Raw genomic sequence first — 20524 nt, 5'->3', positions numbered from 1 at the left:
TTTCTCCATTGGTGCTTGTTACTTTAAGTTGAGTCTTTTCATTGTTTCATTTCATTTCAGTTTGATATTTTCTGTTTGTCTTTTGTTTGTTTTTGTCATATATGGCGTTTTTCCCCATTCCACCCGGTCAAGGCCTTAGAGGAGGAGATTATGAATCACAGTAAAGACCTGTTGCAGGCCGTCAGTGTGGGTCAGATGCTCAAATCTGTGAGCTCAGTGGATGATAAGGAGTTTGTTCAGTCTAAACTGGATGCCACCCAGGCCGGTTACATAGAGCTCCAGGAGCGATGCAGAAGGAAAGCTGAGATGCTGCAGCAGGCTCTGGCAAACGCCCAGCTGTTTGGAGAAGATGAAGTGGCTCTAATGAACTGGCTCCACGAGGTGCACACCAGACTGGGTGAAGTGTCCGTGGAGGACTACAAAGCAGAGGTTCTTGAAAAGCAGCTGGCAGAACAACGGGTACACACTCCTCCCTAGGCCAAACCATATGATTTCCTTTTATTTAAGTTGCACCAATCATGTTTCAGTTGGTTCATGTGCCGTTCTGTTTTTTGTTTACATTGGAGAGTTTTGTGTCGCTCGCTGTTAATGGTTTCAAGTTGTGCCTTTGTTTGCAGGAACTTCAAAGTGATATTGTATTGAGGAAGAAGAATGTTGACCAAGCCATCTCCAATGGGATGGAGCTACTGAAGCAAACAACAGGCATGTCTAAACGCTATGATTTTCCCATCAGGAAATACACATCACAGGTTTCTTGCCGTATTCAGGGTATTCAGATGAGAAAATTAGTTGAAAAGTGAAACACTAAAGTCCTTTCATGAATACATGTTATTTAAATTCTATTCATAGGCGACGAGGTGGTTGTTATCCAAGGTAAACTGGATGGTATAAAAAGCAAATATGCCGAGATCAGCTCCATGAGTGACAGCGTTTTGAAGACACTGGAACATGTTTCGAGTCTCTCATCTAAGCTACAACACACTCATGAGGACCTGAACTCCTGGCTGGAGAAAGTGGAGGCTGAGATCAGTGCTTTTGCTGCTCAGGAGCCAGTGGGAGAGCAGCTCGTCCATGCACAAGACAGACAAAATGTAAGTTTAATGTGTTTAATTAACACACCAACTCACACCAAACATCTTTACAATTTTAATTCTTACACTGGTGTCTTTCATACATGTTTGTCAAGGCCTTGCTAAAGGAAACCAAAGACCACAAATCTAGGGTGGACAAGCTGAATGAGCTGAGCGGCTCCCTCCTGGATCTGATCCCCTGGCACACTCGTGAGGGTCTGGACAAGCTGGTAACTGAGGATAACGAGCGATACAGAGCCGTGTGTGACACCATCACCCAGCAGGTTGACCAGATCAATGCTGACATTCTCAAGTCACAGCAGGTAAAGCAGAGTTTCAGTCATTCTTCCTCTTCTACTAAAAGTAAAAATATGTTTTGTGAATGGGCAATATCAGATACATTATATATATATATATCTGTGTGTTTCCAGTTTGAACAGGCAGCAGATACTGAACTCTCCTGGCTCTCTGAAGCTGAGAGAAAGCTGCTGTCAATGGGTGAGATCAGACTGGAGCAAGATCAAAACTCAGCTCAGCTCCAAGCACAGAAGGTTAGTCCGTCATACTGCGTGTGTGCGTGTGTGCGTGTGTGCGTGTGTGTGTGTGTGTGTAGGGATAGACACAGGCCTCCATTTAATTGAAGCACAGTAAACAGCGGTTTGTTTTGTAACATCCAACCAAACTTACTCCACCGGTTCTCCAGATTTTCTCCATGGACATTATGAGGCACAAAGATGCTGTGGATGAGATCGTGAAAACAGGAAAGGCCATCATGAGCAGCAAAAAACCAGAGGAGAAAGACATTTTGGAGGTAAAAGTTGAAGCAATGTTTTAAAGTAAACACACTATAGGATTTGCTCACGGGCACATTGTGCCACTTTAAGAATTGTATGTATATAATGCCTAAATCTTAATCTCAAGTCACTTTAGGTGTTAACATAAGTAAAATGATATTTTTGGTTCTCAGGCCAAGACCGAGTCTCTTTTGGAGAAGTACAGTGTCGTGAGTCAGCTGAACTCGGAGCGTTGTCTCCAGCTGGAGCGAACCCAGTCACTGGCCAGTCAGTTCTGGGAGACCTATGAGGAGATGTGGCCATGGCTTCAGGAAACCATGACCACCTTCAGCCAGCTGCCTCCTCCTGCCATCGAGTATGACACACTCAGGCAGCAGCAGGAGGAACTCAGGGTAGGAAGATGTCCAGTCAAACACTTATCAGTGACAATGATGGAAAAAGTAAACTAATTATTTCACATCCTCTCCAGCAAATGAGGGAGCTGATTGCTGAGCACAAGCCCCACATTGACAAGATGAATAAGACCGGGCCTCAGCTGCTTGAACTGAGCCCAGTGGAGGGAGTGCCCATCAGAGAGAAGTACACAGCTTCTGACCAACTTTACACCAACCTGAAGGCCGACGTCAAGCAGAGAGCGGCCACACTAGACGAAGCCATCTCCAAATCCACTCAGGTGAGAAGCTGCTGTTTTTCCAAGGAATTTTGTCATATTTATACAGTATATATTAATTATGTAAATATTATTTTAGTTATTTTTATTGTATTCTTTACAGACGGTCTACGGAAAGTAGTTTTTTGATAACAGCAGGTTCAAACAGGGATTATACTTATGTAGATCATTTTCTTTATATAGGACATGCAAGAAAACCCTTCAAATTGGCAATCCAAAGCAAAATTAGTTTGATGTACTTGTTTCTTAGTATAATTCATGTATTTCATAAACAGCGTTCTTATTATTATTTCCTTCTCTTGTTCTCCACCAGTTCCATGATAAAATTGACCCCATGCTGGAGTCACTGGAACGCATCGCTGAACGCCTGCGCCAGCCTCCGTCCATCTCAGTGGAGGTGGACAAGATTAAGGAGCAGATTAGTGAAAACAAGGCCGTCTACATGGATTTGGAGAAACTGCAGCCTTCTTATGAAACACTGCGACAGCGAGGCGGGGAGATGATTGCGCGGTCAGAAGGGGCAGACAAGGACATGTCTGCCAAAGGTATGGGAGATATAAAAAAAATGAATAAAATAAACAACAATTTCTCCACGACACCTGTCAGTTGTGAACGTATGAGATGTGTGTTTGATTCATTTTGTTTTCACTGTCATTTTCACCAGCCGTACAAGACAAAATGGACCAGATGGTGTTCCTGTGGAACGACATCCACACCTTGCTGGAGGAGCGCGAGTCGAAGCTGCTGGATGTGATGGACTTGGCAGACAAGTTCTGGTGCGACCACAGTGCTCTCATCATTACCATCAAAGACAGCGAGGACCTGCTGAGGGAGCTGGAGGAGCCCGGAGTCGATCCTTCGGTCGTCAAACAGCAGCAGGAGTTTGTGGAGGTACACATCTCCAAAGTGACATTGCTGTGACAATGAATTTCTCATAAGAATGTTTATTTCAACAACATTTTATTGCCTCAGGGATTTAAGGAGGAGATTGACGGGCTGCAGGAAGAGCTTGATGTGGTTCAAAACCAAGGGGCGGAGCTTATGACTGCCTGTGGAGAGCCTGATAAACCTGTGATAAAGAAAAGTCTTGATGAGGTAATGGATTACATTCAAAACTGCGTTTGCCGGGTTTTTTTGCCTGCTTGAAGCTTGTGCTGTGACACTAGTGTTATTTCTCCAGGTGAATTCAGCATGGGAACATCTCAATAAGACCTGGAAGGAGAGAGGAGAGCAGCTGGAAGAAGCCATGCAGGCTGCTGTGCAGTTTCAAGATGGCCTGCAGGTACTTTTATACTGCCCTATTACCAATTCATGGATTTTTTTTTTTTGATAACTTACCACCAGACCTTTTTTTTTGCTTTTATTGTTTAACCAGTAGGATATTATAAAAGTACTTACATACAGGATTTATGTGTTCCATGCACTATTTATGAGTCTGCTTGTTTTTATGGCCTTCTAATGAAGCCACAGATTACAGTGCTTTTCATTGCAGTTGATTAAATCATCGTTTTATGAGCGCCCTATTACTTTTGAAACTATTAACACTAACTGCAGTGTTTTTCTATGTTGTGGCTCACACTTTCATTCATGTGTGGTAAAAAAACAAAAAAAAACAGCTGCTTACATTTTACTATAGCAGTAAAGATTGCAACCACACACTTTTCAAGATGATAATGTTCATTTTTAGGTCTTGTTTCTTACTTTTTATTGTTTTTGTTTGCCTGATTTATCAAGCATATGGATTTGCTGCATTAAGTGTAAGATTTATTGCATAACATGAAACTAAGCGTGAAACCAGACTCCCTGTGCGCTGAGCTTTGTTTTGTCTCGGTAACAATGGTGTTTCACCTTGTGTACAGGGAATGTTTGACTGGGTGGATATTATGGAGAGCAAACTGGATTCAATGTCACCTGTAGGCACAGACCTGGAAACGGTGAAGCAGCAGATTGTAGAACTCAAGGTACAGTCTTGTATTTCTCTGTCAACAGCAACAGTTTTTAGATGTGTTAAAAGTGACAAATCTCTTCTGACCAGGGTTTGTAAAACTAACTCCATAAACTGTTTTCATTTAGTTTGCTTTGGCGTACAATCGTATCACGGAGCTGGCATTGTCCGTATGACTTTGTCCTCCTGAGTTGACTGAGTGGGTGTAACTCTTGTTTGTGCTTGTTTTGGTCAGGCGTACAAAGGAGAGGCGTACCAGCTGCAAATTGAGATGGAACGCCTCAACCACCAGGCAGGTCTCCTGCTGAAGAAGGTGACGGAGGAGGCCGATCGTTGCGCCATCCAGGAGCCGATGTCTGAGCTCAAGATGCTCTGGGACAACCTGGACGAGAAGATCATCAGTCGACAGGTCAGACAAGAGAAATAACAGAAAATCAAATCAAATCACCTTTTGAACTATTACTTGCTATTTAAAGGTCCATTGTGTAAGAGTTAGTGACATCTAATAGTGAGACTGCTGATTATAATAAACAGAAGACTCCTCCACATACCCATTCCTGTCCCAAGCGTGTTAGGGAATTATGGTGGCCTTTTGGGCTGCAGTAGAAAAAGGCTTAATTTCTGCCAATAAAGACTCCTAAATGTTACACACTGGACCTTTAAACTGTGCCAATAAATATTTTGCCGTGTGTTGTGTTGTTTGTTTGTCAAGAGCTTCCCTTCGATGCAGTATTCAATGGTTTAATCTGTTATTAATCCAGCACAAACTGGAGGGAGGCCTTCTGGCTCTGGGCCAGTTCCAGCATGCACTGGACGAGCTGCTGGCGTGGATGAGCCACACTGAGGAGCTGCTCAATGAACAGAGGAAGGCTGGAGGAGACCCCAAAGCTATCGAAATAGAGCTCGCCAAACACCATGTATGACAAACATCTTCTCATTTAGTGTTTTTTTTTCCTCTTTCATACAAATTTAAATGAGAAGTCTTAGTAAACAACTATGGGATGAACAAATGAGTCTCAGATCCATCGTAAACCCAATCAAAACTTGACTTTTCATTAAATCCATTAGGGCTAAACACTTTATTCCATCATCTTCTACTCAGATTTAAGTGCTTATCAGTATAAATCAACTTGAATCGAAACATGTCGATGACGTTTGGAGTCTGGTACGGCTTTGTTTCTCAAATCCATCCACCCAACATCTTGCTCTCCTGGCCACTTTATGTCCACAGGTTCTTCAGATTGATGTGTTGGCTCATAAAACGACAGTAGAGACCGTGAACAAAGCTGGTAATGATCTGGTGGAGTCCAGCGCCGGTGAGGAAGCCTCTAGTCTGCAGACTAAACTGGAGAACCTGAATCAGCAGTGGAAAGCCATCCAGGAGAAGACAGAGCAGAGGAAGCAGCAGCTGGAGAGTGCTCTGCTTCAGGTATATGAAAAGTTATTAAGCCTATTTTGTGTTGTTTAATAACGTTAAACATAACAAGTTAAGGTCATGAAGCTTATTTCTTTTTCTTATCCTCTTCTCATTCCTTTGGAGTTTCTATTCTCAATGCTGACATTTAAGGGTGTAGTTGTTGTGACATTGTGCATCAGTAGCTTCACTCTTATATCGGGAGTCGAGTTGGTTTGTCAGGCATAACAAGCTTCGTGATGAATAACAGGCTGAAGTGGAAGGAAGAAAACCTCCGTGCATGTTTTCTGTCTGTAATGCCTGGATCTGCTCAATAAAGTGTCCTCATGTTCGATTCTCTGACCAGAATAATTTGCTCCAAACCACTCTTGTTCCAGAGGTTCCCTACCACACAAATGGGAAAAGCCATCAGCTGAGAGAATTTATCAGACAAAAGCACTTAAAATATCTATCTGTATATATATATATGTAATTACAAATTAGTCATTTTTAATTAAAGCAATAGTTTATAAGTTGTTTTTCTGATCGATAAATTGATCTAAGGACTTATATATAGGAATAATAGCTCAGACATCCTGCTCTCTGAGCCAGAGATTGCGAACAATGACTGTGTGTGACAACTTTTGTCCTGACTCAGGTTGTATTGTGTTGCAGGCCCAAGGTTTCCATGGTGAGATAGAAGATATGCAGCAATGGCTGAAAGACACAGAACGTCAGCTGTTGGCATCAAAGGCTGTGGGAGGCTTACCAGACACGGCCCGGGAGCAGCTTAACGTCCATCTGGTATGTGTTTAACAATATGAAAGGCCGCATGCAGATGGCAGGGCTCGTAAGGAGACAACTATGTCTTTTCTGTGTTTTATCCAAAGTGTGAAAATTAAACCACGCAGCAATATACTTGCACCTCCCTGCTGAAGCGGACAAAAAGCTTTTAAAAGTGTTTCGAATTGATTCAGGCTCGTCTGACTATAATTAATCTAAGATTGTCTCCGTGCTTTGTTTTCCTTCTCTCTAATAGAGAAAATCCAGACACTTTTTAGTGAGCTCTCTCTAAAAGCAGCACCGGTGTTTAATGGAGCCAAAAAACAGAGGGATTACTTACGAGCAATAACTTTTTTATTAAATTAGTAACATTACACTGTTTGAATGTTTGTTTGAGTGTGGCTCTGAGACTCTGCCTGTGCCTCGACATGTTCATTCTTTCACCATTTTTGGAGTGGATTTGGACAAAGCAGGGACAAAGTCATTACATACACACCGAGCACTGCAGTGGCCCGAAAAGTAAAAGTGGCGCTGTTTTGAACTGTACTTCACTCTGTTTCACAGAAGCTTTGCTGTCCTCATGTCATTGTGTGTGTCTCTTGCAGGAGTTGTGTTCTGCCTTGGAGGTGAAGGAGGAGCTGTATCAGGAGCTGTTGAACAAAGGTCACCAGCTGCTCATGATGACGCCCGAGGGTCCCGACAGCAACATGGAGCAGGACCTCGCGAACCTGAAGGAGAAATGGGAAGCGGTGCAGGGGAAGGTCACTGACAGAAAGGTATGGAGTCACTGAGAGGCTTTCACTGCCCTCAGCTTAATGACTCACAGGTCGAGACTTACATCCCAGCGAGAGATCGCTGACATGCACTCGAGCCACGACACTGTTGTTGAAAGCCTCTAATCCCAGAGCTGATAATGAATGGTGTAAAGACACACACACACACACACAGGATGTGGTCACATTTTAGATCACAGCAGGCGATACGCTGTCTGACTCAGTGTAGAACAACAGTGGTCTTGTCTCATATGTTGAGATGGTGAGGAGTTGACAAGTACGCTGAATAAGTAAGAGAGCGAAGATAAATCAAAGACTGTGTTGCTCTTCTTGAAAACTTATTTCAAACAAGAACAAGATATTCTGTCTTTTATTGCTGCATTAAGTAAACATCAACATCCATCTTACATGACATAAAGATAAGTCATCTCTCCCTTACTACTCTCTCACCATAGAGCTCCTCAGTCTGGGTCGCCTGTGCGTTTGCAGGCAACACTTTGCGTTTGCATTTTCCTATTGACTTTGGTCCTGTGCCCGGTAATGTGAAGTCTGGTAGACTTTAGAGTCCCAGCTTCTGGCTGAACTCTCTGCAGCAATGTGACACTTCTCTGGAGCAACGAGTAAAACACATACTTTTAGACAATAGATGACTTGAATGGCACTGCCATTTTTAGTAAGCCTCTTCCACAATAATAGATTACGACTCGTGCAGTGTCATGTTTGTGATGTCATTAACACAGCATGTGTTGTCATGTTGTAGGTCTGTGTCTGAGGCCTTGGCTTTAGCAAACGGATGTTTTTCAGCAGTGGAGACTCTGTGGACATCGATCTTATTCAATTAAAAGCTCATCACTACATTTCTGTATCACCATCAGTCTCTGCAGATGATGTTAGCTTCCTCTGTTTAAATTGCAGTCAGGTGTAGAAACATCATTTTTTTCCATCCCTCCCTTGTCATAGCAGCCAGATTTTATGTTTACGTTCTGTTTAAAGATAAAAGGATAACAAGGTTATTTCAGGCACAACATGTGGACCGTGATGATTTGTTGTGTCTTCAGGTGAAACTGGAAGAAGCGTTGACGGTGGCCACAGATTTCCACAACTCTCTGCAGGACTTTATCAACTGGCTCACCCAAGCCGAGCAGACGCTCAACATGGTTTCGCCCGCTTCTCTCATTCTGGAGACCATCATGTTTCAGATTGATGAGCATAAGGTAATGTTTTCACGCAGAGGAGGAGGATTATGTTGTTCATGGAGCAGACGGGAAATGTGTTTTTTATGTGTTCATGAATCTGTTCGTTTATCCAACTTTGCTTTTATTCAGCTGCTTTGATGGCGTGTTATTTCTTTAGTCAGTGAGAAGTTATAAATAATATCACTATCACATTTCAAATAACAGTGGTGTTTACTATTTCACTCGTCATCCATTCTGCTTTGCCATTGAGCCAAACAGTGACTCAGTGACTCCATCTGTTTTTTTTGGGTTTGTTTTCCCAGAGCAAAGCACTTTAAGCACATTAATCACATGAATTAGATCACTGGTTCCCAGTGGTTTTGAGGGATACATATTTTTATGATTGTATACATTGAAGACCGCCCTCCCATTACAAAAATTTGCTTTATATTTTGTTCTTTTTCAGAAAAGAAAGGAAAAAACAAAACAATGGTTGAATTGAATATTTGACCGTTGAACCATAGTGATATAAAATTAAAAAAAAATTTCTTTGGATATTTGAAACTGTCAGATAATGTAGGAACACATTGTTCCCTGTGTTATTATTATTGAGAGGTCTGAGAATGTATTTGCTGAGTTGTCTTTTTTTTTTGTTGCAAAATTCAATATTTGCTTCCCTTCTCCATCATTAACTTCACCTCTGATACCAGACCCAGTAATTCAGCTGGAAGCCCTATGAAAACGAGCATTGTGGCCCCCCGCGGAGCTTTAAAACCCCCCCCGTGGGGGTCCGACCCCTGCTTTCAGTGTCTCCTTTTACCGCTGACAGAAACCTCTCTCTGTATATCTGCAGATATTTGTGACTGAGGTGAACTCCCACAGAGACCACATCATCGAGCTGGACAAGACAGGCACACATTTGAAGTACTTCAGCCAGAAGCAGGATGTCGTGCTGATCAAGAACTTGCTGCTCAGCGTGCAAGGCCGCTGGGAGAAGCTGGTGCAGCGGTCTGTTGAGCGAGGTCGACTGCTGGACGACAGCAGGAAGAGAGCCAAACAGGTACTGCTCTGCTTTTGCTCATATTGATTTTGCGTTTGAAATAGACATTGTTTCACTGCTGTCGGGGCTTTTTTGTTATCATTGGAAAGCTGTGGCAATATTATTTAAATCCAGTTTCCTATTCTTGCTGCAGCTTACTGTGGTTTTTTTTTATAAGCACTGGTCTCGTATGTTCCTTGGGCCTGAAAATCTAATCATATGAACATAAAACAGGACTCTGTAATAAATCAAATGAAATCTTACCTATTTAAAAAAAGCAAAAAGAAATGCTTTACACTGAGTTTGTTTCTTTATCCGTCCTTAGTTCCATGAAACTTGGAATAAACTGATGGAGTGGTTGGATGAATCTGAGAAGACTCTGGACTCAGAAGTGGAAATTGCTAATGAGCCAGACAAGATCAAGATGCAGCTGACGCAGCACAAGGTGACAGAACGTCGTCTTAGCACACTTCACTGGGAAAAGAAAACAAAGGCTTAAATTGTGGACCCTTGACAGCTGAGTTTAATTTATGTGACAGAATCAACCTCAATATCCAAACCTTTTTTCTGCATGCCAGAATAATACGACAGCTGTTTATTGCATTATATGCAGAATGATTTGAGTTCATTTTATTTGAGTTGGAAGTAAATAATTGCATCATTTAAAGTTATTTATAGGAATTATAGTATCTACAGAATGCGTTAGTCATGAATTTGCTTACATTACATGCGACCCAGTTTTGACCCTCTTTTTGTTTCTCTCACAGAACATGGTCTTTTTAATCAGAATACACACACACAGATTACAATGCAATCTGACATGCAAACAGTAGTAATACTACTAATCCCTTCACTGTAACAGTTTGCATCCCATGATAGAGATAGAGTCTGTGTCCTTAAAACATAACTCAAATGCACACGTGAGCTTCATGATGACATTTCTTCTTTCATCCAGGACTTCCAGAAATCCCTGGGGAGCAAACACTCTGTGTACGACACCACCTCTCGAACAGGACGGGCCCTGAAAGACAAGACATCTCTTCAGGATGATAATCAGAAGCTGGATGACATGCTGAGTGAACTGAGGGATAAATGGGACACAGTCTGTGGCAAATCAATCGAAAGGTATGGATGAGTACATTTGTTGCCGTGTTTAATCTCAACCAGCTCCAGGTCACATTGTCTGCAGTATTTCTAAAGACCTGTTCGTTCATTGTGAATGGTTTGTTTCAGACAAAACAAGCTGGAGGAGGCCTTGTTGTTCTCGGGCCAGTTTACTGTTGCTCTTCAGGCTCTCATCGACTGGCTGTACAGAGTGGAACCTCAGCTGGCTGAGGACCAGCCCGTACATGGAGACATAGACCTGGTTCTCAACCTGATAGACAACCACAAGGTAGAAAACAATGCCAGACCAAGAAACCATAATATCCCAATTATTCCTCTCTTCTTTGGTGTTTTGGGCAGTTGGCATCTGCAGTGTTCCATTACCTTATTTTGCAGACCTTAACAATGTACCCAAACTTTCTCTTCCCGTCCCCCCTTACTGGTTAGTGACAGAGCAGTGAAACCCAGTTTCAAAATGCAAGGAGACACGTTTTCATTGCTGCATTTAACAACACTCCCTTTTCCTTTCTTCAAAGAGTTTTTCTTATCACAATAGCAGACAGAGGACACATAAACCGCATGAGGGTTAGACGATAAATGTAAACCACAAAAAGGACCTGCATTGTTGTAGCTTTCTATTGAACATGAAAGTTTTTTGTCCAGCAAAGATCCAATGTTTTTGATGTTAACTGCACTCAACACACTCTCTGTTGGAGATATCTTTGTCTCCTGTCATTTAAAATTAAAAGGATCAGACATATGATTGAATTACACTGCACTTTGTTAGTAGTTGAATAAATATACTGTGATGTGCCTGAGGAAAAAACCTGTCCACAAACCCCTGTGGATTTCTAAGAAATTACCAATAGTGTATGGCGTTGTGTATCCACTCCTACTCTCTCTCTCTCTCTCTCTCTCTCTCTCTCTGTTGTATATCCGTCTTTAAATGTAGCGTTCCCTGTTCAGACTGCATTCAGGAAACACAATTGGAGCTGCATGGTGAAGGAAACAGCAGCAGCTGTGATTGAATGGCATTTTCAGCCATAGTGTTCTGTATGAACATCCCTCTTGCCTGCCCAGTCATGATATAAAAGGAGCTGATAGTCTTGTTCAGCACTGTGTGAACTCAATGTAATCTCTCACTATTAAAATATTTCTATATGCACGTATGTTGTGTTTGTCTGACTGGGTCCATCCCTGATTGTCCTGTTCAGGTTTTCCAGAAGGAGATGGGAAAGAGGACGGTAAGCGTTCAGGCCCTCAAACGTTCAGCAAGAGAGTTGATTGAGAGCAGTCACAATGACTCGTCCTGGGTCAAAGTGCAGATGCAGGAGCTGAGCACTCGCTGGGAGACAGTGTGCAACCTCTCAGTGTCCAAACAGGCTCGGCTGGAACAGGCCCTGTGTCAGGTACTGTCGTGTTACCACACTTTTAAAAGAGGTAAAGTGAGTCCGTGAGTTTTAAATCTGACACAATCTGTGTTTTCTTTTTGTCTGCAGGCTGAGGAGTTTCATTCTACAGTTCACATCCTGCTGGAATGGCTGGCTGAGGCTGAGCAAAGTTTGCGTTTCCATGGCAGCCTGCCTGATGATGAGGAGGCACTGCGGGCACTTATTGAACAACACAAGGCAAGTCATTTATTTTTTATCAAGCTTATACTATTTTGATAGTTGTTTTTTTTTGCTTGAGTAAACATTTAAGATTCTGTAATTGCGTCACTAGAGCCTTGTTCGATTGTTAAATCAGTCATATGGTGGATGGATGTTTTATTGGTTTGCTGAAGTTAGATCCAACTCTTTTCATTATGCTAATTTTAGGAGTTCATGAAGAAACTGGAGGAAAAACGAGTGGCTCTGAGCAAATCCATCAGTATGGGGGAGGCTATTTTGACCATCTGCCACCCAGACTCTATCACAACCATCAAACACTGGAACACCATCATTAAAGCCCGCTTTGAAGAGGTCAGTCTGCATTTATGCTATCATTCACACAGGTATAAATACTAAACATGCAAATGACTTTTGTTTCAACTGTTAACGTTGGTGGCGTGTATGCCTCTGTACATATGATGTCAGAACGGTATGTGTTCCTCTGCTGTGCCTCTTTTTAGTTTTCTTTAATGTTTGTAATGTTGCTGTTGCAGGTGCAGGCCTGGGCCCGGCAGCACCAGCAGCGTCTGACCACAGCCCTCAGTGAGATGTTGACCACTCAGGAGCTGCTGGAGAATCTGCTGACCTGGCTACAGTGGGCTGAGAGCAACCTCAATGATAAGGACAAGGAGGTGCTGCCGCAGGAGATAGAAGAGATCAAAAGTCTCATAGCCGAACATCAGGTGAAAAAGTGAAACCGCTGATTAAAACCATTTCAAACTGTTTTGGACACTGTGTTTTATATTTATAGCATACAATAGTTTACTCCCTTTAGAGGACATCATAAAACTGTCAGCATGTTGTTCCCTTCAGGCTTTCATGGAGGAAATGACCAGGAAGCAACCAGATGTTGACAAAATCACTAAGACGCACAAACGGAAAACTGCTGTGGAACCCCAAAACCAATCTCAGATCCCAGTCCTTGACAAAGGAAGAACTGGAAGTATGTATGCCTCTAATAACCCCCTCACAGTGCATGACCTGAGCCATCTGGCAGAGTTTTGAGTCACTGCAGGATGGATCAACATCCTCTTCTTCATTTCTTTTAGCACCTGGAATGATCTAATTGCTAATCTATTCCATTTGGTGTGAAAACAGTCACCGTGAAGGTTTTTGTCTTTGACTTGCAGGAAAACGTTCTCCCACACAAACAATGTATGCGTCAGCAACACAAGCTCCCATTGAAACTAAGGACCCCCGGGTCAACCTGCTGGTCACTAAGTGGCAGCACGTTTGGCTGCTGGCTCTGGACAGGAGGAGGAAACTCAATGATGCCTTAGACAGACTGGAGGAGGTAATGCAGCTCCATCCGGATCTGCTCTCATTATTAATCCAATGTTTTTGCTGCACATTAAGTGCTCTGTGGTTGTTCTTATCAACATATTGCAATACCATATTTATTCTTTGCAGCTTAAGGAATTTGCAAACTTTGACTTTGACGTGTGGCGGAAGCGCTACATGCGCTGGATGAACCATAAGAAGTCTCGTGTCATGGACTTCTTCCGTCGCATTGACAAAGATCAAGACGGCAAAGTGACCCGACAGGAGTTCATAGAGGGCATCCTCTCCTCCAGTAAGTGTCCACTATGTCAATGCACTGCTGAACAGCATCCACACAATCCACTTTTTTTTAACACTTTATGACTCTTCCATAGAATTTCCCACCAGTCGTCTGGAGATGAGCGCTGTGGCAGACATTTTTGACAGAGACGGCGACGGATACATTGACTACTACGAGTTTGTAGCCGCTCTTCATCCCAACAAAGAGGCCTACAAACCACTGACTGATGCAGACAAAATCGAAGATGAGGTAACGGGAACTCTGGTGTACGGAATTGAGAAATTCTCACATTGTAGGATCATGGTTCAAGAAAAGGTTCCCTCTTTGCAGGTGACGCGTCAAGTGGCCAAATGCAAATGTCCAAAGCGGTTCCAAGTGGAGCAAATTGGTGCCAACAAATACCGGGTAAGCAGATGTTGACCTTGTTTTGAAGCCAAATCTCGTCTCTTTCATCTAATACACACTCATATTAACTTAGAAGGTCTTTTGTAAAGGTAAGTGTTAATTTATGATGAAAAATAGTGATGATAAAACCTCTAATCTTTACCTATTTTTTTTTTTAATTGTTTTTCACATCACCAGTTCTACCTTGGAAACCAGGTACATAAGAATGTTTTTATCTTTCTGTTCAATACCTTTGCGCTCTTTTTCATGTACCATTTTTGCTTTACAATTAACACTCTCTGCCCAGTTTCCTGGCTGATATTTATAGACTGGAACTCAGAAGTAGAAGTTAAAAAAAGATGTGTATTCGGTCCTATAATATAATTGTTGCTGAATACAATCAGGGCAGGAATTTTGATTTAAAATGTCTAATGATAGAAGCATTAAAGGCACTAGTTTATTCATTTACAAGTTTTCGCTTTATTAAAATGGAGGCTGATCCAGGTATACTGAATATAAATGTTTGTATCCGCTTTTGAGTTCCAGCGAATACTATATAAGTGTGCCAACATCATTTCAGCCCATATTTTTTTATTGGTCCATGGGCATATATTCATCTGCTGGGCATTTTGGGGAATAATGCTTACCGTGTGTGTCTTTGGTGCTTCAGTGTCATGGGAATGATTTACTGCAAAATTGGCTGACACTTTACTTTTTTTATGTTTGGCAGCCTTAAAAAAATGAAATGAATACTTTTCATTTAGCGACTAAGTTAATATTCTATGTTTTGACAAAATTGCATGTTTCAGTGTCAAATACATGACTGATATGGGTTCATATGCCACATGCTCACTGAAGCTTATCAGATTAATGCTAGTTTGAGGGGACAGGGGGCGCTGGAAGTGGCGAATGAACTAGTTTGTATTGTTGTATCACTTTAAATTGAATTGAAATAATTTTTTTGACAGTTTGGTCTGGTTCACTGCTTACATGACTCCTTAATCGGCGATGAGACAATAGCAAACAGGGAAAATCAAAATCTTACCCCCCACCTACACGTTGCAGTGTTGGAAAGCTGTATTCTGGTAAATGGTTAACTTTTAAAATGTTTCTTGTGCCTCGTTTTTTTTTCCCCGCCAGATCATCATCACCTTTAATGTATTTGATCACTAAAATCACCAGTGGCATTAAATCATGACGATAATCATACAAGTGCAAGATTTTCTTTGATAAGAGATACCGTGTAATGTAACAGGCACTTAGTAAAGGGTCATCAGTGTTTGGTCGTGTGTGCGTTGTCACTCTGTGGTGGATTAGACAGAAATGATTTGAACCATTCCTCCATGTTGTGTGTCATTGGAGCTAGCTGCATCTGATGTGCATCAGTGTCAAATGCATCCTGAGTATCTTGAGTGGTGGTAGTTGTAGAAAATGCAACAAAGTGCCCCGGACTGCAGGAGATTGCTGCTTGTCCATTTGATCCTGATGTGAAATTGTTTGTTTTTTTTGACAGAAAGCATGCACCTGTGATCGTGCTAATCGTGTGTTTGTGCTAATGTTCACGGTCACGTCCAACTGGCTGACGTCTGTTTCCTGTCACCTCATACAGCTTGAACCATGTACATCCATAACATGCTCAAGTGCATGCTCATGTTTGGTGAAGAAATATTATTATATGCTAGCGCCTCCTGCTGGTAGAATAATAAAGTGCTTTCTTTTTTTTCTGTGCTCAAACGAAACTCACATACTGACAATAGACATTACATCTCAGAATCATCGAAATTCACACATAATTACTTTGTGTAGATGCATAATAGCCTGATTGGGATCTAGATATATTGTGAGGTAATGTCTCTATCGTTATTAAAGTAAAGATAGAGACATTGTTTTGTAAGTCTTTTTATAAAATATAAAAGAAAAGGTTAGAAAAAAATCATTTTTCTCATATACACACACACACACACACCAGCACACACTAATAGAAACCAGTTGGAGTGACCTTTGTATAATTTGTGTCCTTGACAATGAAAACAGAACATTTGTGTTGTGTCAAAATTCTCTGCGTGTAAAAAGGTGTGCAACATGGAAAGGAAATCAGAAGCGGACTGAATGCATCTCTGATGGATGTATCATTTTTTTTTTTGTAATTTAATGATTATTCTGATTATTCAACACAAAATGACATCAATTAAGTGGAATAAATCCGATGCTCAGCACCACTCTGGTTTCCTGTGTCGCACAGCTTGCACTGTTCTACACAGGTCAATGTTTTCACGCGTCTCCTCTGCTCTCCTTCCCCTGACGTAGTTCGGAGACTCTCAGCAGCTTCGCCTGGTGCGTATTTTACGCAGCACGGTGATGGTGCGGGTTGGCGGAGGCTGGATGGCTCTGGATGAGTTCCTGGTCAAGAACGACCCCTGTCGAGGTAAATTGAAGTTATATTCATTTAAGTTTTCTTAGAGTTTGGCCTTTAAGAGAAATCAATTCTTGGCAGTTTTTTTCCTACCCAATCTGCCATCAGTATGACATGTCTGTGACTCATCTGTTTCCTGCTGTCCTCTGTATTAACGATCAATTTCCCTTCTTCCCCCCGTGGAACCGTTCTCCTGCTGAACATGGTATCAATTCTTCTAGTTCATCACCACGGGAGCAAAATGTTGCGCTCGGAATCAAACTCTTCCATAACTCAGTCTCCTATAGGTTGGCAAATCTCTCACTTTCTCACCTTGCTCCATGAACCCACCTGTGGTATGTGTGTCTGCACATCCGAGCGCGTGCTGCTTGTGTTGGTTCTGGCGTGTACTACCGTAGCTGTGTGTGGGTGAATGGCGTTCTCACGCGTGGAACCCGCTCCACTCATCATCAAGTGTCACTCATCGCCGGCTGGTTTTCATGCATGCGGTTGTGTCTGTCTGTAAATCACATCACCTGCTGTCACTGTTTCAGAGAAAAACCCACAATATCACGGGTTTCTCTCTGAGCATGTAGCAAGCTTTTTATGAGCTGAGCTTCTTTTGCAGTTTTCAGGTTTGCTTGACAATCAAAAAAACATGAGATATTGATATAGTTGTAAAAAGTACTTTTTACATAACACACAACGAAACTGAAACAGTTTTGATTCCTTTGTTGACAGTTGCTTAGCGGTTAGTGGTTAGAACTGCATGTAAGCCACTTGTGCAAAGTCTGGTTTATGCTGTGAAGGTTGATTATTTATTTATTTTTTTTCTGATTTGGGCAATTGTGGTGTTCAGGTACACATTGATTGAATTAGATATTTTTAAACCATTTCATCAGCTGACAAACAAAAGTCCACTACTGTTGCACAATAATTGGAGTTGTGTTTAACAGAATGGATGTGATGTGGAACTGCATGAGTCACATGTTTTCATCGTATTTTTCAGTTGTTAGTAGTAGTAGGATTATGTACTTATTATTTTAGTTAGACGTTCCCTGGAAAACACTGTGTGACATACAGTAGTGCTAACCTTCGGGGGGCGATTTATATAAACATTGTAATAAATGACTCCATTAAAATGGAGCAGTGCTTTTACATTAATTTCCTTCTCACCTGTGGACAACGTTACATGGTTATTTCCAGGACTCCTCCAGAAAAGTTTTGGGAAATATTTAGCCAACCGAAGTGTTAACTCACGTCATTATTATCATCGCCACAAAAAAAGAAATATTCATCTGTATTTATCCAACATGACTCATCTTGAGTGTGATTTTTGTAGCGAAAGGCAGAACCAACCTGGAGCTGCGAGAGAAGTTCATCCTCCCAGAAGGCACCACCCAGGTGATGGCGAGCTTCCGCTATCGAGGCCGGCGATCTCGGCCGTCATCTAGAGGAGCTTCTCCAAACAGGTCCACCTCCAGTCAGAGCTGCCCTTGCCCAGCAAACCCAGCAGCGACCAGTACACCCAAGGTAAGTGGATCCACCCTGACGTGAGAGACAGATTTGGTTTTACTCCTTTCACTCCATAGATTGGTCATCCCTCACTGTGATTTGACTCTGATTCATCTGCCTTAATTATTTTTGTGTTTGTGTTATTCAATCATTTCCATGTTCAGTTGTTTTGTGTGTTCTCCTTTCATCTAGTGATTTTTTTTTTTTTTGATTCGAGAATCCATATCTGTCTTTTGATTTGCCATTGTTTCCCAGACTCCCCAACAAATAACCCGCAATTATGATAAGCCCTGGCTTACAAACAGCAAAACCTCCACTCCTCTTAAATCATCAGACTCCTTTGGGAGCCAAACTTCGTCCTCAGAGGTATAGTCACATAAACAACTGTCAGACCCAACTGAAAACTACTGCATATCTATGAAAACAGAGTGTGGTTATTTAATCTTCCTGATTGTAATTTTATTCTGTGATGAGAAACATGAAACACTTGGGACAAATATTGATCTTTAAGTTCCTTTGATTTCACTTGGGTCGACAATATTTGATGTCTTCTCTTACTGTTGGGCTGTTTATTTCATTAATGCTGCTGTGATATTAACATGTTGATGTTAAATTCGTGCATGAACTCTCTCTTTGATGCTTTACTAATTCTACAGGTTTAACATGTATTTCAAATACTAACTCTGTCATTCATTCATGCATCTTTTCTGCACATTTCTCTGCAAATCATTACAAATTCTATATAAAAAGGAGTAAATTAAGGTCTGTCCTTTACAGATTACACCTGTCCAAGGCAGCAAATTACGTCTTCCAGGTTATTTGTCAGGTAAAGGATTTCAATCCAGCGAAGAGGGAACCTTGATCAGTGCTGCCGTACTGAAAGCTCGAGCACAGACTCTAGGTGGTGAGTACGAAACAACTGTACTATTGTTGGAATTATTATTATAATGACAGAAAGTATTTGTAAATTAAAAATAAATGACCCATTTATATTTATAAAATGAAGAGGGACGTAGTAGGGACACAACACATCCACATCTCCAACGATGTCTTTATAAAACACATAATAATATACAGTACATCATGGTTTGAAATGAAATGAAATGAAAACAAGAATGAATATTTTTCTGTTTAACTGTTTCTAGAGTCAAGAAAAAATTCCAGCCGACCTGGAAGTAAAGCCGGAAGCAGAGGAAGCAGCCGCAGAGGCAGTGACGCCTCCGACTTTGACATCTCGGACATCCAGTCCGTGTGTTCGGACGTGTCCGAGACGGTCGGCGAGAGCAGCAGAGCGACTCCGCGCTCTGCTTCCCGCCAGCACGGAGGAAAACCCTCCAAGATCCCCACTCCTCAAAGAAGAACCACTCCCACGAGCAAACTGGCCAAAGGATCCAAGCGATAGTCGGTGGCCTTGAAAACACAACCCTAAAAACCTAAAGGACACTGGAGATATCTAACTTAAGAGACTGCAAATGTGTTGAGTGTTATTTAAATTGTTTGCGAAGATGTAAGATATTCTGTCGAGAGGCAATATGGTTTTAATTTTATGTGAGAATGGATAGTGTTTTTTTTTTTTCATGTATTTTATTTTTGTGAAAAAGAAATGTCAATTTGATTTTGTTGTATTTTATTTTATTGACGATAAAAACCTGTAGAGGTTTGAAGAACACTAGAAAACCTGGGTATGACTATGTTGTACTGTTAACTTACATTTCTACACACTAATGAAGGACAACACGCAGGATAGTGCTGAGAGTTACTGAATAGACTGTAATTAATGTATGCTGATGTTTGGAGTAGATGGTACATTATGGTACCATTTCAGGCACTGCAATTAACTATTTAAGTGCTATGATAATACTGCCAACATGCATTTAAAGGGCAATGCAATATACTACAAAGAAAACCCCTGTAAGCACTGCAGAAACCTTTGAAAAACACTATTTAAAACAAGTAGCAGAAACCTCGTAATCATGAAGCTTTCAAGTCCTGTTTGTTTGTTTGTTTGTCAGTCAGCAGCTGCTCTCCTCGTTTCGTTTGATCACTGCGCAGCAGCGTGTGCAATGGCCTCGACGAGGTGCCACTTCACGTAGACGTTGTCGTGCACATCTATGTCAATGTGTGTTTAATTTCGGTAGAGCTGAAATTGTTACTGTAACATTACTTTGTAATAAACCTGCTTGCAGAAAGCCACCAGGGAACTGGTGTGAACCACGCAATCCTCTCTGCTTGACTGCTTTCGTAGCCTGTTGTTAATCAGTATTGGTGTCTGTTAAA

At 41.6% G+C, this 20524-nt stretch overlaps 1 protein-coding gene across 7 annotated transcripts in view; it reads left to right on the top strand.

The window, feature by feature from the left end:
* Positions 1-20466, top strand: part of dst (dystonin) — a 96100-nt gene extending 75634 nt beyond the window's left edge. Inside the window, exons 62-101 of one of the 7 annotated variants that reach the window (XM_044045314.1) lie at positions 133-459; positions 618-702; positions 850-1091; positions 1187-1393; positions 1502-1621; positions 1774-1881; positions 2038-2256; positions 2334-2537; positions 2848-3079; positions 3199-3425; positions 3507-3629; positions 3715-3816; positions 4394-4495; positions 4715-4888; positions 5241-5396; positions 5711-5908; positions 6548-6676; positions 7261-7431; positions 8487-8642; positions 9457-9663; positions 9968-10087; positions 10598-10767; positions 10876-11035; positions 11961-12155; positions 12246-12374; positions 12564-12707; positions 12890-13078; positions 13209-13338; positions 13526-13689; positions 13806-13968; positions 14051-14205; positions 14287-14361; positions 14539-14556; positions 15309-15425; positions 16648-16765; positions 16975-17088; positions 18075-18265; positions 18503-18613; positions 19025-19151; positions 19393-20466. In XM_044045314.1, coding sequence (XP_043901249.1) covers positions 133-459; positions 618-702; positions 850-1091; positions 1187-1393; positions 1502-1621; positions 1774-1881; positions 2038-2256; positions 2334-2537; positions 2848-3079; positions 3199-3425; positions 3507-3629; positions 3715-3816; positions 4394-4495; positions 4715-4888; positions 5241-5396; positions 5711-5908; positions 6548-6676; positions 7261-7431; positions 8487-8642; positions 9457-9663; positions 9968-10087; positions 10598-10767; positions 10876-11035; positions 11961-12155; positions 12246-12374; positions 12564-12707; positions 12890-13078; positions 13209-13338; positions 13526-13689; positions 13806-13968; positions 14051-14205; positions 14287-14361; positions 14539-14556; positions 15309-15425; positions 16648-16765; positions 16975-17088; positions 18075-18265; positions 18503-18613; positions 19025-19151; positions 19393-19649 — 6336 coding nt within the window. In that variant the 3' untranslated portion in view covers positions 19650-20466. The remainder of the gene's footprint in view (positions 1-132; positions 460-617; positions 703-849; positions 1092-1186; positions 1394-1501; positions 1622-1773; positions 1882-2037; positions 2257-2333; positions 2538-2847; positions 3080-3198; positions 3426-3506; positions 3630-3714; positions 3817-4393; positions 4496-4714; positions 4889-5240; positions 5397-5710; positions 5909-6547; positions 6677-7260; positions 7432-8486; positions 8643-9456; positions 9664-9967; positions 10088-10597; positions 10768-10875; positions 11036-11960; positions 12156-12245; positions 12375-12563; positions 12708-12889; positions 13079-13208; positions 13339-13525; positions 13690-13805; positions 13969-14050; positions 14206-14286; positions 14362-14538; positions 14557-15308; positions 15426-16647; positions 16766-16974; positions 17089-18074; positions 18266-18502; positions 18614-19024; positions 19152-19392) is intronic. The other 6 variants (XM_044045315.1, XM_044045317.1, XM_044045316.1 and 3 more) reach the window with 6 other exon arrangements.
* The last annotated feature ends 58 nt before the right edge of the window (positions 20467-20524 follow it).

Source organism: Solea senegalensis, linkage group LG15 (genome assembly GCF_019176455.1).
Source record: "Solea senegalensis isolate Sse05_10M linkage group LG15, IFAPA_SoseM_1, whole genome shotgun sequence".
NCBI lineage: Eukaryota > Metazoa > Chordata > Actinopteri > Pleuronectiformes > Soleidae > Solea > Solea senegalensis.
Note: the sequence above shows the minus strand (reverse complement) of the source record. Positions and strands in the feature narration are given on the sequence as shown.